General features: G+C 41.3%; 1 protein-coding gene across 3 annotated transcripts in view; it reads left to right on the top strand.

The window, feature by feature from the left end:
• The window catches only part of LOC142465955 (clarin-1-like), a 52991-nt gene that overhangs the window by 18658 nt on the left and 16845 nt on the right, over positions 1-17488 (top strand). Inside the window, exons 1-5 of one of the 3 annotated variants that reach the window (XM_075570443.1) lie at positions 82-273; positions 7002-7116; positions 7255-7282; positions 11265-11438; positions 15562-15681. In XM_075570443.1, the coding sequence (XP_075426558.1) occupies positions 7004-7116; positions 7255-7282; positions 11265-11438; positions 15562-15681 (435 nt within the window). In that variant the 5' untranslated portion in view covers positions 82-273; positions 7002-7003. Of the gene's footprint in view, positions 1-81; positions 274-7001; positions 7117-7254; positions 7283-11264; positions 11439-15561; positions 15682-17488 lie in introns of those variants that run through there. The other 2 variants (XM_075570442.1, XM_075570441.1) reach the window with 2 other exon arrangements.

The following is a 17488-nucleotide window of genomic DNA, read 5'->3' as shown; positions in this document are numbered from 1 at the left end:
TTTACATTTCCATAGTGACAGTGGGCTGGTCATTGTGTCAGTAAACTTTCTTTGTTAGTGTGAAATCTGCAGCACATTGGAGTTCACGTGTGAGCCTGGTGTAGCTCTCCAGTAGGAAGGGCAATGACAATAATGGTTTCATTTGCATAAGCTGGGATGTCCCGCGTTATAAAATAATGCAAAGTATCACGCATAGGACAGAATTGGAGTCACTGCGGAAACCAGAGACACTTTGCTGAACTACAGTTTCTACCACCATCAAAAGAAGCTAAAGTGAGTTCAGAAATGTAGAACTTGATTCATGTATGTATGTATATCATTATTTATATAGCACCCAGAGTGTACGCAGTGCTTTACAAAAGAGATAATATAGTACAGGGAATTATATTAATACAATAAGTTCAATACAAAAATCAGACAATAGAAAAGGAAATCTCTGCCCCAGAGAGCTTGCAATTTGTAAATTTGTTTTCTTGTCATTTGTTTTCTCCATTACATCTTTTGATAATGGTGTCTTAAGTAAGTCTTCCATTTCCTCTTGGATTATTCACCTGGATACCAGAGGCACCTGCAGTAATGAATTAACACAGTTATATCGATTGCATATAATGTATCTATATATTTTATCCTATAAATAAGAACATTACCATCACTTTATGATGGTACCTCTACCAATTTATACAGCAGTTTGGCAATAAATCTGATTATTGGCCCTTATAGACAATTCTTCTGTTTATCACAGTTTAGGGATATTATCCCTTTGTTACACTTTATTTTTCCTTATTTGGACATGTTACTGATGTTATAGCTGCCACAGTTTAAGGGTAAATCATTCAATTACAGTATTAATCAAAGGGGCATGACAAGAGGGTGAAAACACAAATCTTAAATGAACAGCTGATTTCTTGTGTCTTCTATACAGCTGTATCGACTTTTTAGACATTGGTAATATAGTGTTATCTTTTGGAAATATGAATTGTATGTTAATCTTCGCTAGTGCTGACCCTGTGCACAGAGCTGTACTGTTTAAACACAATAACAAAACGAATGTACGTATTCTGATGCTTAGAGATACGCGAATCCACCGAAACTCTTATCTTGGATTTTGACTGATGTTACCCCAAAAATTAATCTTGTGGTGTAAAATCTGCAAACGGATTTGGCCGGTTTCACTCCGTGTGGATTTATCAAAGTCCTCAATTAGATACAACCCGCTGGCGGATTCTTAAGAATTGCTGAATCCGCGGATTGGGTTCTACAAATCCGTCCCCAGGTCGGCGGAATCCGCGGAGTGTATTGGTAATAATAATAATTTAAAAAATCGCAAAATGTGAATCGCCCTTTTTGACATTGATCCACTGAAATACGCGGACCAAAGGAACCGGCCTATCCTCTGCGGATCCAAAGTCACAAAATAAAAATTCGCCCATCTCTACGGATACTGTGATAAGTAACAGAGAAATGTACACATTGGAAAAAGGCGATTTTGCATTGATTATCATCAAAATGAATACCTTACATCCTAACTGAAGTGCCCTCTGATATAATGTGTATATGTACTGTATATGCTATTTATTTACAATTGCTTTCAATAGATGTTGGTTAAAGAGGGTTAATACGGTTTCAATTTAAGCTATAAACAAACAGTACAGAGCGTTGGTTCCTTGCTGTTTCCTGGTAACAATATTACATCTTTACGACTTTACAGAGCATAAGGCTGAATCCATGGTGACTCAGCCCGTGTGGAGGCTCGCTGAGGCTGAGGGAAAGCGGGCGCTTTCCCTTGCCTTGGTTAGCACGCCGTAGGGGGGGCGGGCCAGTGACGTCACGGAGCTGGTTCGCCCTCATTGGGCGAACCGCTCACGTGACCGGCCCTGCGCTCCCATGAGCGCTTGAATTGAAAACATTTCTAAGACTTACGCTTCCGCACGCTTGCGGAAGCGTAAGCGAGCCCCTGCTAAAGCCGATCTCATTGCGGCTGCAGGGGCTCACTGCCGAGCAGCAGCGTGCCTCAGCGCATAAGCGCTGACCATGCCCGAGGCCTAACACTTACACTGTCATGCGTGTCTGTAATATTGTGCTGGGGATGCAGTTACACACATTTATGCTGCTTTGCAACAGTTTTGCTAATTTTGCAAGAAACCTTTGCAATGTTTTTGCACTTCACACACAATAAGAAATGTTTGCAAAGTGAGATATGTTACCAATTTTGTGAACGGTGATTGCTAAAAAATTTTTAAAGTACTACCTTTTCCCAAGTTGTGTGCAAGTTGTGGCTGCCCAGGTTTCACCAAATGCCAATATTTACCTCTGCACACGAGTAGTGTTACGCAGCGAGTTGTAGTTTATCAACTCAAATTATGGTTCCCATGAATATCGTCACATTATTCTGACTCATAACTCTGCCTCCTGTTGTCTTCTTATTAATAGTAATATCCTAGAATTAGTGATGAGCATATGGAAGGTTAAGGTTATTTATCATCTCCCGAAACATGAATCGTGCTGTATGGAGTGAAACGCGTTGGTGTCACAAAAGGTAATAAAGTAAGACGTCAGTTTGGCACGTTACTCATATACTGAGACATCAGTTTCCTCCATGTAATTCAGTGAATTTGGTATCTGGTTACTACAGGGGTGGCCAACTCCAGTCCTCAGGGGCCACCAACAGGTCAGGTTTTCAGCATATCCCTGCTTAAGAACAGGTGGCTCAATCAGTGGCTCAGTCAAAGTCACTTATTGAGCTACCTGTGCTGAAGCAGTGATGTTATGAAAACCTGACCTGTTCGTGGTCCTTGAGCACGGCTAGCTGCCTTGGACCCTGCGCCTCTGGGTGCCCCACACTCCCTCCTCCTGTCTGCGCCGGGGTCCAACTGTCATCCAACCGGAGGAGGGGAGCATGCCCTTCTCCCCTCCCCCAAACCTCTCCCCTCCAGACGGAACTTGGATCCCGGCGCTGACAGGAGGGGGAAGCGGGGGGCCCCTGAACCTGCAGAAAGAAGTAGGTGTGTGTGTGAGGGGGGGAGGGAGTGGTGGTTGGTGTGTGTGTTTTCTCTATAGAGAGGTCTTATCTTTTCCAAAGCGGGCTGCCTCCTGAAGTGTCGCATTGCCATGGCAATGTGATGTCACATGCCGCCGCGATGTCATGACTCCATGACGCTGCCGGAGAAGGGCTGCTCGTAAAGGTATGTCCCCTTAACTTTTTTACCAGTGCGGGGACCTCACTGCTAGCTTGCCACCTTGAGACCCGCAAAACCTAAGGCTGGCCCTGAATTTTACATGTGTAAACTACTTATAAATATATTTGAGCAAATATACTATCCCAGGGGTGGCTAATTCCAGTCCTCAAGCACCTTGAGGACTGGAATTGCTCCCCCCCCCCTGGGTTAGTACATTTGTTCTAATATATTGAAAAGTACTTTACACATGTGTACGCTTTTATCCCCCTACTGTAAACCATCATCTACAAACCTAATACTACATTAATTAATAAGGACCAGCATCAGATGAATAAATGAAAGACAGCCTGCATTGGGTGAGTAAATGAATGAATTTGAGCTTGCACAGAGTTCATGAATGAGTAAGTTCCTGCACCTTTGAGAGTATTGCAATCTTCTCCTAGTAAGTAATGTATGCTTCAGGGTGATTGAATGACAGAACATCTGTAGTGTCACTTTGATTATACTTTACAATAGCTCGCATCCCCTGTATATCATTAGATATAATGGTTTACATGAATTCTATGTGAAGATAATAACAAAACATCAAGGTTGACGCCTGGAACATAATCAAAGTGAATAATAATATAGAACAATTTGCAAAGGTATGTACAGTGGATCAACCTTCACGACATTCCCTTGGCTTAGAATCCAAAACACAGGAATCTTTTGTGATGGAAAATACACAACCCACACTAATAATACATAATAAAGTAGCAAATTACCATTCTGTTGGACGCTGGTCATTAACTGTCCTGTAACTATGATAAAATATGGGGTATGTGATTATTGATGTCAGGCAATGAAATTCTAATGATGGAAAATTCACAACCTAGCGATAACACCAACAGGAACAATAATGTCCAAATACAGAAAACACCTTTAGGTGAATTGAAGTCCTGCAGCCGGGATGACTCCTGGATTGTTCAAAATTGAAGAAAAAGTCCTCCTTGGCGCTGGTCTTCAGTATGGTGTGTTGAACAGTGATATGAAAACAACAGAAATAAAACAGTGTAAACCTTTTATATATCTACTGTGACAATAACACCATTTGTGCTGGAATAACAGTGTAGTGACAACACCTTAATTATACCGTGATGAAAAACGTGTGCCTTGTACCTTACAAGGTAAAAGAAATAAAATACCCCCCAAAAAAAGTACACACTTGAAATTGCAACGCTTTGCTAAGCGTATTACATTGGGACGGCAAAGATAAACCAAAGCCATTTGTACACGAAAATATATCCCAAGTACATGAGCCTGTAACTTAAAACAAGAGATGTTTTTGCTCACACGACAAACTAATAACCATGAAATGGTTTGAATTTTCTGTGTCAAATACTCACAATTAATGGAGGCAGCATGTGACGGCCACATTTCCGTGTCTTCCCTTGATTTCCCCGTTGCACTAATAGCACCCGTTGTGCTATTGTTCTGACACCCATCTGTGCCTGTGAGACACTGTACACGGCAGCTCTTTTTATTTTTTAATTATAGACGATAGATATGCAGTTGAAAAAAAACCCCAACAAAAACAGAACATGTTGCCATGTGCGAAGGCTGGATAAGAAGGTTATAATTTGTAGAAACCCCAATAATTTCAGTTGGTCTCAGATCTCAAGGTACAGTAAGACTATCCAGTGCATGTATGCAGTATTACTCAGGATTAAGTACACAAAAAACCCAGCCCAACACCGTGAAGAGCAGGGGTGCTCAAATCTAGTCCTCCAGACCCCCCCCCAACAGGTCAGGTTTTAAGTATATCCCAGTTTCACTACAGGTGGCTCAATCAGTCCCTGCTTCAGCACAGTTGGCTCAATCAGAGGCTCAGACTTTGACTTAGCCACTGATTGAGCCACCTGTGCTGAAGCTGGGGTATCCTTAAAACCTGACCTGTTGGGGGGTCTTGAGGGCTGGAGTTGCGCACCCCTGCTGTAGAAGACGGTTTGTGCAAAGAACCATAGGAGACATCACACTCATGTTGTAACTTAGGAAGCAGAGTATATAACAGTGCACTTTTAATGCAAAGCCATTGTGCAAATACAACTGCTGTTTTAAGGCTTCACAATCCAGGCACAAAGAGGTATTATCACCATGCTGTTGGGATACGTTGTGGTTTTATATAACCAAACATTTACACGTATTCATAAGGTAGCACTTGAGTGATAAAACTGAAGTGGAAGCCTTGGGTGGAATACAGAAGAATGTACTGTTAGATCTCAATGTACCTAACGTTTGCATCATGTCTTGGTCAACATTATGTTAAGCTTCTGCCATCATCACGGCTGTGACACAGACTTTATTAGCACCTTGGTGACTGCAGGTATTCAACATTGTAATGGGAACCAGCAAATAAAACAGTAAGTTTCTGATTTATGTGTTAGTCTTTGTATAGGACTGAGAAAGGTATTGCATGACAGCACTATTTTCAAAGAGCCTGCATTGGGTCTGGATCTCAGTCAGCATGTGTGTCTGCACATTTCTCTAACACCGAGACTTAATCTGACTGGTATTTATTCATATCTAGTGACCAGCTACAAAAGGGTCATTGACACCAATATATAAACCAGTAGTTATGCTTCTTGATAAACTGATGGAGCCCAGGTAATGAGTTACCACCATTGCTGGATAGAAATGGAAGTCAGCGTGATTTTCAAACTCTGAGTCAGGCAAGGCTTTTGGTGCAACAAATGAATGTCATATGTCTATGCAAACTAGGTACATTAATAGTGTGCAAATGCATCAGTGCATCCGTGTCATCTAAGGAAGAACTTGAGAACCACTGCATTAACCATGTAACCCTTCAGCCCTTCAACCCTTCAGTGCTGGAAAGGGAGAGCATAGTTTATTGAATGACTAGGAGCAGGTTCATGTCTTGAGGACTTACCAGCTTTTATAAGGCTGGCAGCCTCTGAATGGGTTTCTTAAGCCTGAACCACAACAGAAATAAGATAAACTTTCCAAAGATGCATCAATGATACATTTCCAATGTGAAATTCTCAACTTGAGTGATTTTAGGGGGAAATATATTGGGCCTTGGGGTTGGATCATGCAACGGAAGCTGTAGCTTGTGAATTACTACATCTGTTTACATGTAACCTGAGTTAGGTTTACTCTTTAGTGTCTTGTATAACCAATTTAGAAGTATTATCTCACAGCTAATTGTATTATTCAATTGCATGCAAGAAACACTAAATAGACCAATTTTTTGTGACAATCGCATCTTGCCGAAGACAATCTTACATACACACCTTGGGCCCATGTAGAGAAAGTGCTAGAAACGGTATTGCCTTATACTATTATATTTTGCTTTGATCATATGTAAATGTGTTACAGGATCCTGTCGCAGTTAGGAAGGTGAATGTGTCAACTCTGTTATCAAACCCTTCAATCCGCAGCTTCACTTTATCACACTGGCAAAGAAAGTACTATAAAAAGCCATGAAAACATTTATTCTGTTCACTGAGTACAATTCACACCGTTAAATTATTCAAGCCCTTGTGAAACAGATATGTAACTTCAGACAAAATCTAAATATGTGTATTTTGTTCAGAACGGATGACGTTCTATATACGCAGCATGAAAAAGAAAAAACGCAGACAAGTATGTCTAGCTCTGATAAAAGTTTAATCATGGGGTGGCGGTGTGAGCTTACAGCAAAGTCAGAATGGTAACACTTATTCACTAAGCTTCAAGCTTGTCCTTGATGGGGAAACAAAACCAACCTCATATGTCCCTTATAAAAGGGTGCCAAATCTCTTCCCATTTCCCATATTCCCTGTGCAGCGATGGAGAAGCGGAATCCTGACTGCGCACACTGTTTGCCGCCAATGGAACTTGACGAGATCGGCAGCAAAATTTCTGACCTTGACAAGTGGCGAGCCATCTTCAGTTCCCAGGGGTACGACTTTTTGTTCTTATTTTAACAACCTGGAGCTAAACGTTTCCATGATACCGTTCTTCGTCTAAAACAATGTCTCTGCTAAGCAGAAGAACAAACATTTTCAGAGCTTTTAACACTTGGTTTTATTGTTTGCAGGTTGGAAGTCAGCAGAGCCCTTCCTCAGGTGGGTTTCTGATAGCTGCTGTGACTAGTGTTTCAAATCCTTGCACTTCTTCTCTGATCATCAGTTAATATGCAATGGGATTTGAAGTCTCCGAGTACTGTTAAATGAGGAGGGAATGTATTTGTTTGCTTAAAAAGGTGCAGATCTCAATGCACGTTTATTTTTTATTACAGATTTCTGTACAGTACAAAGTCTGTTTTTACCTTTCTAGTTTTTTTCTTTCCCTGCCCAGTGATTTGTTAAAACTGTATTTTACTCCGAAACAATTAGCCCAAAGCTAAAATACAATGCCTGTTTCGCCTCTCTCACTACATGTCATTTGGAGACCTCTAAGAACCTTTATCTGAGAAGATTAGGAGAATATATATTTTCTGATAGGACCTTTTGTAGTCTGCCTGTAAAACGGCTCTGTGCTGCCTGGTGAAATGGAGAAAATGAAAATAAACAGCATGCTTTGCCATGTAAACATTATACTGCAGGCTTTGCCATGTAAACATTATACTGCAGGCTTTGGGCCTTTTAAATTAAAAATGTTAAATAATCAAAATCAGCTGGTGGGAAAAATATATATTAGTAACCTGCTGTAAGGTGTGCCACATTTACTTTAAAACAGGTCATATTGGGGGAACTGCGCCTTTTAAAGCGAACTTATCAAAAGAGAAAAAATAAACCATCGAATAGAGATGATACTTATTATTGTAATAATATATGATTTTACAATGACCCAGCAGTCACCTTTCCTAGATACTGTAGGAATGAGATCAAGGTGTGTATGCATATTACACATACTGTATATACAGTACATCCCAAATGCACACTACAAAATAAAAACAGCTTCAAAGTAAGCATCTGCATTTGTGTTTAATAGGCTGATCTCAGCTTACTTTGGGGAGCAGTCATTCAAACATGAAAACACATTTGCAATTCAAATCAAATACTTCCACCTATGAAATAAACATGTCAGATGAGACGTTCAAGGGGCACTTTCAGTTAAGGAATTCAAAATACATTTTGTACATTTTGGCTTTCTTAACATGACCACATACATATTGTAAACAAAAAACTGCTACTTTTCTCTGGAGAAATATTAATATAACAATGTAAAAAGTAGCTGCTATTGTGATTTTATAGTACAATATTATCATAACTTTAAATTAATTTTCTGTGATTTGCCATAGATTGAAGGCACTTTGAAAGTAAAACAAGACAATGTATTTAGTGACATTTTAACATAAACAAAAGCTATAACTTAGTATTAGCTTAACTTGTATAAGGGGGCAAAATATAATAAGTCCATATCCTTGTATAAAGGGGGGTAGTATCCCAAATCGATATGTCTCTTATAGCAATAAAGAACAGATGTGCATGCTTTTGGTATTGCCACTTTCGTGAATTGAATTATAACTGCTCACAAGTACTGGAAAGGATATAGAATTGGTTGCCGTGTGATTGCTATTAGGCGTTTGCTCCTAAATCTGTCAAGCCATAAACCCAGTTAATTAACCCAGGGGTTCTCAACTCCAGTCCTCAGGACCCCCCCCCCCCCCCCCCCCCCCCCAGCAGGTCAGCTTTTCAGGATATCCCAGCTTCAGCACAGGTGGCTTGATCAGACGCTCAGTCGAGGACTGAGCCATCTGTGCTGAAGCAGGAATATCCTGAACGCCTGACCTGTTGGAGAGTCTTGAGGACTGGAGTTAAGAACCCCTGCATTAAGCAAAAATAAATGAGCACTTAGACTTCAATTTTCAATTCAAACTACATTATTAGACAGGCTTTCAAGAACAGTGCCCTGTATCTCCGATTCAGCAACATTACAAATTCACCTCCATTATAAAACAAACTTTTTTAAAGGGCTGACAATAAGTTAGTTGGTTCTCAGTACCACTCCATAATGTGCTGCTTAGTAAGAACTGCACCAGGTAAAATGTGAGCTTTAGCCTTCGTAGGACAATAAATTGTCGCTGTCCTTAACCGCGGTGCTGTGGCTGATCCAGACGAAAGGTGAGGATGAACTTGCCTGTTATCTGGTAATCTAGAGTAGACAGGGAGGCAGTGTCTTGGCGGAGGTTGGGAGAGACGCAGCACTTTCACTCTGAGTCATCGGCATCCCTCCACCTGTGGCTTCTTTTATTATTTTCACAACCTACTATGAATATGTGTCCAAAACTGCATCCAAAGAAAGACAATTCCAAGTTGAGTTATATTGAATTACTGCAGGAAGAAGTCAAGAAGAGACCGATGGTAAGTTAAATCTGTTTTGTTGCCCTGTGTGTCATTTCAGTATTTAGAGTTGAATTCATTGTCAATGCAAAAACCTAACAATGCACAGATGTTGCAGCTGTTACTGTACCCATTGTGCAGAGGTTCTCAAGACGTCACCCGCCCCCAACAGGTCAGGTTTTCAGGATATCCCTTCTTCAGCACAGGTGGCTCAATCAGTCCCTGCGTCAGCACACTTATCTCAATCAGTCCCTGCTTCACCACAGGTAACTCAATCAGAGGCTCAGTCTTTGACTGAGCCTCTGATTGAGCCACTGTACTGAAGCTGGGATATCCTAAAAACCTGACCTGTTGGGGGGACTTGAAGACTTTAGTTGAGCCCCCCTGCTTTAACTTGTCCTGACTGTATACCCTTGGTTCAACCAGTGGCTAAGTCGAAGACTGCACCACCTGTACTGATGCAGGGATATCCTGAAAACCTGACCTGTTGGGGGTGGAGGGGGGGGGGGGCGCTTGAGGAGTTAGGAGTTGAGAACCCCTGCATTAGAGCAATGTGTTGCGTTAACGCTGGTGCCTTATTGAACAGTAGTGCTTTTAAAAACAATAGTTAAGGAGATTGCTTTTGTGTGCTAACTCACGTTAACAGGAGTAATTGTGTCTGCTACATCGTTATATGAGGTTTCTGCTGGTCCATTAAACTCAAGAAATCCTCTGCATTATGTGTTCAGTTCCTGGTAAATTCAATGCAATAAATTCAAATACTAATCAAGGGCTCCGAAAAGTGTTTTTCCTTTAATTTTTAGATACATGTTAGTCATAGTAATTGAGAAGTACGGCAATTATATTTTGCCTTAACTTGTGTAATTGCACTGCCAAAAAAGGGATGTAATATGACTTTAATATGCAGAAATAAGACTGCGCTGGAAAACTTACTGTAAGTAAATTGGAATATTTGTTTTTAATATGTTGAAAGATATTATCAAGGTTCCAAATGAGTCTAATTTTGAAGGTAACGCAGTCATTTTGAATATGCTTCCCCTAGTATTGACTTATCAAACGACTTTGGACAATTCTGCCTTAGTCAGTGTGCTGTTTTACGGAGTTATTGCAGGAGTTCTCAAAACCCCCCTGCAGGACAGGTTTTTGGGATCTCTGCTTCAGCACAGGTGGCTCAGTCTTGACTGTGCTGTGCTGAAGCAGTCTCTTTGACTGAGCCACTTATTGAGCCAACTGTGCTGAAGCAGGGATATCCTGAAAACCTGACCTGTTGGGGGGGTCTTGAGGACTGGAGTTGAGAACCCCTGGGTTATAGAACCCTACATGAAACGAATAAATAACAATGTTAGCATGTCTCAATGCAATTTCCCTCCGTCAAGCATCAATGAAACTGCAAACATTACATTCACATTGAATAATTTTACAATAAATCAATATCCATCTTTCCACCATGAAGCATAGCCTGTATCAATTCACGTGTCTAAAAGCTACCCAAAAAAAGTGTCTTACATTACTCATTATTGAGTATATGTTAATTAATTGACCTATTGTTAATAAATACCCCCCATCTCCAAAAATGCTTTGCAATCCTCTCTAACAGTGAATAGCAGATAAACTGCTCTCTGTGCTGTATGTTAGTTCATAAGTATCTGTTGTCTAAACTTAGTATAGGAACTTGATGGACGTATGTCTTTTTGTCAACCTCATCAACTATGTAACTATGTAACTATGTCCCTCCCATTTCCCTTATGCGCTGTTATTTAAGAAGAACCAGGATGAACACAAAGCAGATGACGACAAAGTCAAAGAAGAAAGAGCAGAGACTTCAAGCAACAAGAAGTATGATACGTTCCCATCCAATGTTCTGTATTCAATTCCCAAAGCGGTGATCGTAGCATCAGACCTTGGTGGCAAGCCTGTTTCACTTGACATGGCGATGGTAAGAGTAGCTTGTCAATAAAACAACAGCTGAAACCTAACCTGAAATGAACAAAGAGTCTGGGGAATGTTACCTGATGCTGGGCTGGGATCAGGGTACTGTATCCCCGCGGCTGCTGCTGCAAAATGTTTGACAAAAAGAAGAAATAGCGCAATTTATTTATTGATGGCGTGCTGAAAGAAAACCAATGTTGTGCTATCTGAAAAATGAATACAGCGACCCTGAGCAACATACAGTACTGTACCAATCGGGAAACGCGTTGTGGCAATGAAATTGAACATTAAATAATACCTGCTACCATTTTAATCCCCGCTGAAATGAAATTGGTTGCAAGTCATTATATATTGTTATTATACTTTGGATCCTTCCACTATGGAGCCTATATACTAACATATAATAATAGCATGTTCTTGTATAGCGCTGCTAGTTTTACGTAGCGCTTTACAGAGACATTTTGCAGGCACAAGTCCCTGCCCTGTGGAGCTTACAATCTATTTTTTGGTGCCTGAGGCACAGGGAGATAAAGTTACTTGCTCAAAGTCACACAGAGCTGACACAGGGAATTGAACCAGGTTCCCCTGCTTCAAACTCAGTGCCAGTCAGTGTCTTTACTCACTGAGCTGCTCCTTCTCCCTGTATATGTTTTCAAATTCGTGCTGTGTCATACATTTCATTCACAAAAAGTATGTTGACGCACTTTTAATTGATTTTGTGGTGCACAGAGTCTATATTTCAAGACATACCGTTTACCAATTACTATATATGCCAATCGCCGGCGTTCATTTCTGTGCGCCAAAACAAACGAAAAATATATAATTTTTGATGCTGTTTGCACTCACAAAAAAAACTTGATATGGAGTTTTGCACTCACCAATTTTGCGCGCATGGGGGGGTGTTACATTATACGGACCAGCCTTCCTTCTGGAGCGTCGCGTTGTTATGACAACGCAACGTCATGTTCCGCCGCGACGTCATTACGCTGCAGGAGGAGGGGCCCCGCTACCAGTATGCCATCTTGGGCGCGGCCAAAGGTAAGGCCGGCCCTGGCTGTGCAGTCACTGTAATTTATTACTAGAGAAAATGAAAGGGACCGCAAGGACTTTTAGGTAAAAGAATAGCTTCATGGCTCATACAGTGTGTAATCCAAAGTAAATTATAGCATTTTCTTTACTAAAAGTACTAAATCAGGGGTTGCCACGTAACTCCAGTCAACAAGAGCTACCAAGAGGTCAGGTTTTCAGGATATCCCTGTTTCAGCGGTACAAACATGAGCCACCTGTGCTGAAGCAGGGATATTCTGAAATCCTGACCTGTTGGTAGCTATTAAGTACTGGAGTTGGCTACCCCTGACCAAGCTCCACATCCTCCAATCATATGTAGCCTGCCCACATCTTTCAAGTGGTTTCCATCAATGCAGTGCGTATCGTGTTGGTCTTGAATTCACAAGCTCACAGTTCAGTTCCTGGCCCACTTCCAAGTCATCCTGGGAAAGTATTGTTTCCACCAGGGTCTTTCCAGGACAAACGTGTAAACAATATTTGTATCTCAATGTCCTTACCCAGAATCCCTGGCTGTATTAAACACAGTGGCTCAGATCCACAAAAGGGTGCAATGCTTTAGCACACTTGCACTCTCATTAATTTGAATGGCAGCTGAGATATGCTAAAGCTTAGCACACTTTTGTGGATCTGAGCCAATGTTGTTGTTTTTATTAATAAATCTAGTGTCATTTTCTCCAACAGTATTACACCATTTTTGCAACTCTCTAACCTTCCTATACACACCATGTGAAACACTCACATGCTTTGTATTTAGCTGAAAAAGTACTTTCATTTTTTGCTGACCTGATGGGCTAAAGCTCCATCATGCTTCTGAGCTCTTGTAATAGGCCGACGTCTACAGATTTACAAGATTCTGAAACATGTATATAAACTACATGTTGTCTAAATATATATAATGCTAGTCTACTTAAAGAGGCAATCCAAACAGGTGATTTATTTTTTATATAGGATTGAAGCAGGGGGTCTCCGGAGCTGAACCACATTAATTTTGGCTTCGGGGACCCCCTGATTCCGGAGATACTTACCTCCGTATGCTGTGCCTTTAGCCGTTCTGCTCAGCTAGCAGGGTTCATGTAATGGCGGAGTTTCAAAGCTCCTATGCCCTGGGGCCAATAGGAAGCTGTGGCATCATCCGGTGTGGCTTGCTATTGGCCAGTGTGACTGTCACGAGAGAATAGCACATATATACAATAACCGGGCCAGATTGAACAAGACTAGGATATAGTAAACTGAATGAGTTTATTTCCTATGAGCAGAACAGACAATACACCAAGCAAATAACATTACAGAAATATTTACACTTACTGAGGTTGGACAAGGAGATATTCAGCCGAATAGCAGCTCCTTAGTTGTTATAGGTCACAACAAGCACGACAAAACGACAGCAACAAGCAACCAACACAGGAATAAGGGGTGCACGCCACTATATAGACGCAGACCCCCATTCCTACCATGGCAGTTCAGTTATTGGTGAAGACAAATCTTGACCCAATCACAGGTTGCCAGGTAACGCAAAAAGCTGGGTTTACCCAGCCCTTCATTAATACAACCCTCCCCTGTGGCTATTTGGGCCAGCCCATTTATAAAAAAACTATGACATGATGCCTTCGTTGCCATCCTGTCTAGCAAAAATGCTTATTGGGCAGGGGTCTTTCATGTAGGTGTCACTTTTGACAGGTGAAATGGTTATCACCTAGTTGTGAGATCTGGCTGCATATGCAATGAGGCTTTCAAGTGGCCTCCTTTGATTGTACAATTACATATCAAAGGGGCCATTTGGCGAGCTTCCAAACTTATATCCAAAGTTATAGTAAAAACAGCGATAACATAACTATTTCTCCCATATTTTAAATCAGATTAACAATATCTATGCAACCTGTGTTCGTTGCATAGGAAAGCATATCCAAATTTCAGCCTTGTAGCACAAACACATACAGAGATATGGTTCTATGGGGTTTACATTATGACAAATACACAGTTAACCCTCTCTCCATGTTAATACATAACATAGCAATTAATTCTACTGAAGCAGGGGGATGCAGATCAACATATACACAATATGGTTAACCCTTTCCCTCCCGACATGATTTCTACACATACAGGAATATAACACAGACTGCTGGGGGAATACAGCTCAGACCTGGGGCAATTCTGCTGAAGCAGGGGGATGCAGATCAACATATACACAGATCCCATTAACCCCTCATACCCCGATCATGACAGTGACACGGGAGGTTTACGTTTTAGACTCCAGCTACTACCGGCACACCCTATGAAAGTATGTATTTCTGGAAGCACGGGTCACCGGAGCTGAAATTAACAGCATTCAGTTCCCGAGACCCCCTGCTTCAATCCTTTGTAAAAAGAACGCAAAACAAATTTTCCCCTTGCATTGCTCCTTTAATTTTTATTTATTTATAAAAATGTTTTTACCAGGGAGTAATACATTGAGAGTTACCACTCGTTTTCAAGTATGTCCTGGGCACCGACTTATACAAATACATGGTTACATTAAAAGAACAGGGTTATACAGTCAATTCACAGACATATCATGGACAGATAGAGTTGGAAAATTGGGTACAGGGGATAAAGGGCTTGTGAGTTTCAGATTGAAATAGAGCAGCTTTAACATCACCAAACATCAGCGAACGGCAGCAAACAGTTCACAGCCTTTGGCTGCCGTTCGGCTGTGCCAAAGGCTGTCCGCCTTTGGGGCAATGCAGATGGGGTGGATGAGATTTAATGGCAGCAAGGCTTAAAATTTTATAACTATAATTTTTTTTTTTCATGTATAAATATGTTAAATGATGTGAATAATCTTACAGGGGAAAAAAACAAAGTTCAGAATTTGTATGCAAATTCATTAGCTTAGCAATTTGTTTTGATTGCTTGTTCAAATACTAGATGTTTAATAATTAGTATCTCTGAACCATTTCTGTTAAATTGTGCACAAGAGACTATGTTACGCCAGATAAAGTTGAAGCTGTTATAATCCCCTTTACCGAGAACTGCTAAATGATTTCAAACTGATTTTAATATTTATTCCATTTTTATTTGCAAAGGAGCTGAGAAAAATGCTGTTTGGAAACACATTTCATATATTCAACTATGAGTGGAAAAAATCACTCTTTAAATTCCGTGACACCTTTTCAAATCTGGCATATGCCTTGGAAGTAGAAAAAGTAAGTAATATATTCCTATATTTTCTCAAAATGCTGATTTTCAAATCGCCGCTCTTATAGAAAGTAAAGCTCACCAACGCTGGGGTTAATTCATTTATTCTTTTACCTTGAAGTGTGGGGCACCTGATAATCACTGTGCTACAATTAGCTGTACTCGTTAAAAATAGCTTTGCTCATAAAGATACAGTAGCTAGTTTCATTTAATTTCACTTGCTCTCAGAAGTGACAGACAATAAAACCTTCCCCCATAATAAAAATTCACTTGTCAATACAGCTGGTATCTGGAATATTTGAGAAAACTATATTCAGTGACAAGGCACGTGTATTGGTTGACATGGCCAGTTTTCTTGCTTCAAAGAAGTGGTCTTGTGGAGCAAAACTGGCTACATTTTTAAGCTTCCACTGCAGCAAGGGATTCTGGGTTATGACATGCAAATAAGCACAGTGTCACTTTTGCGTCAAAGGCCAGGTCCCCAGTGGCTGCTGCAGCGTGCGCTACAGTGTGTTTCACACATCACAGCCCAGCCCTCTATGGGGCAGGCCCCAGTGGCTGCGTTTGTGTGTGTGAGCAAAGCACGATGATGCGTACGCTGGCAGGGAAGACAAGAATTTTGTCTTCCCGTGCTGCGATCACGTGTACGGCGGGCAGCCAATGGAAGGGCAGATATGCCCCTCATGGCCCTGCCCCCCAACCTGGACCCACCCCCCACACACATCCCATAACTCTCCTACAGACCGCCGGCGCGGCTTTTATCTCTGAACACTCAGCCAGATCCAAGACACCCCCTCCCCAGAAGCAAAACTGGTTATACATTCTATGAGAGCTCATTTGCACATCATTACCCAGAATCCCAAGTTGCAGTTTAAGCACTGTATGCTAAGAGATAACTGTTACTGTCACATACATTGCTGTGTACTGTCCAGGAGACAGACCCTCTAGGCAGAGGTGGAGAGTAGAGACCAACCCGTACCAGGGATCCAAATCCTGAAGAGTAGAATCGTGAGGTCCGGGTCCGGGGGCAGGACAGGAGACGGTAGGATGATCGAGGTCACTGTTCCGGGGACAGGGCTGGAGAAGGCAGAGTAGTAGGGGACATAGTTTCGAGGTCAGGGCTGGAGAAATCAGTTTGGTCGCGGTCACAGGCTGGAGTTGGAAACACTGAGGAACAAGGCAGGCAGGATACGGCTACAACAGGAGTCCAGCAAAAAAGTACATTGAACAGGCAAGGAAGAGAGGGGAATGCAGCCTTATAAAGGGAGCAGGCAGGTGCAGGCAATAGATCCACAATGAGGCTGACTTCCTGTCTCAGCATCCAAGTTGGTAGAGGCAGATGTCCTGCCTCGGTGGCCATGTTGGGTGATCCTTATAATAACAGGGAAAAGCAGAGTTGCAGAAGACCTGTCGTGAGTTGCAGAAGACGTGAATGTGCTCACAAGTGATATTAATGTTAATATTCTAAGCTTTTATATAAGCTTCAGGAAATAAAGAATTAGAACACACCAGAAGTATTTCAATCCCCCCTTTTTTTTATAATGGAATTCCAAACTCCAGTTCTCGACCACATAATATTTGCAAAGCTTGATGCTTGGTGAATATTTTGAGATATAACATACCAACAATACAATACATAACTGTCAACCATTCAGCAATTAAACAGAGGATTGACACTTGCATGCTCGCTTGCTGGATCACTTCATCATTAAATACTACCGGTATATCGATGTGTTTGTCATAAGATAACAGGCCCATTTACAAAAATGTGTTTCTCATGTCACATTTTCTGTTCCTAAACAGGTTCGGCCTCAA

Source organism: Ascaphus truei, chromosome 14, assembly GCF_040206685.1.
Source record: "Ascaphus truei isolate aAscTru1 chromosome 14, aAscTru1.hap1, whole genome shotgun sequence".
NCBI lineage: Eukaryota > Metazoa > Chordata > Amphibia > Anura > Ascaphidae > Ascaphus > Ascaphus truei.
The sequence above is the reverse complement of the archived record's forward strand: the minus strand, read 5'-3'. Positions and strand labels throughout refer to the sequence as shown.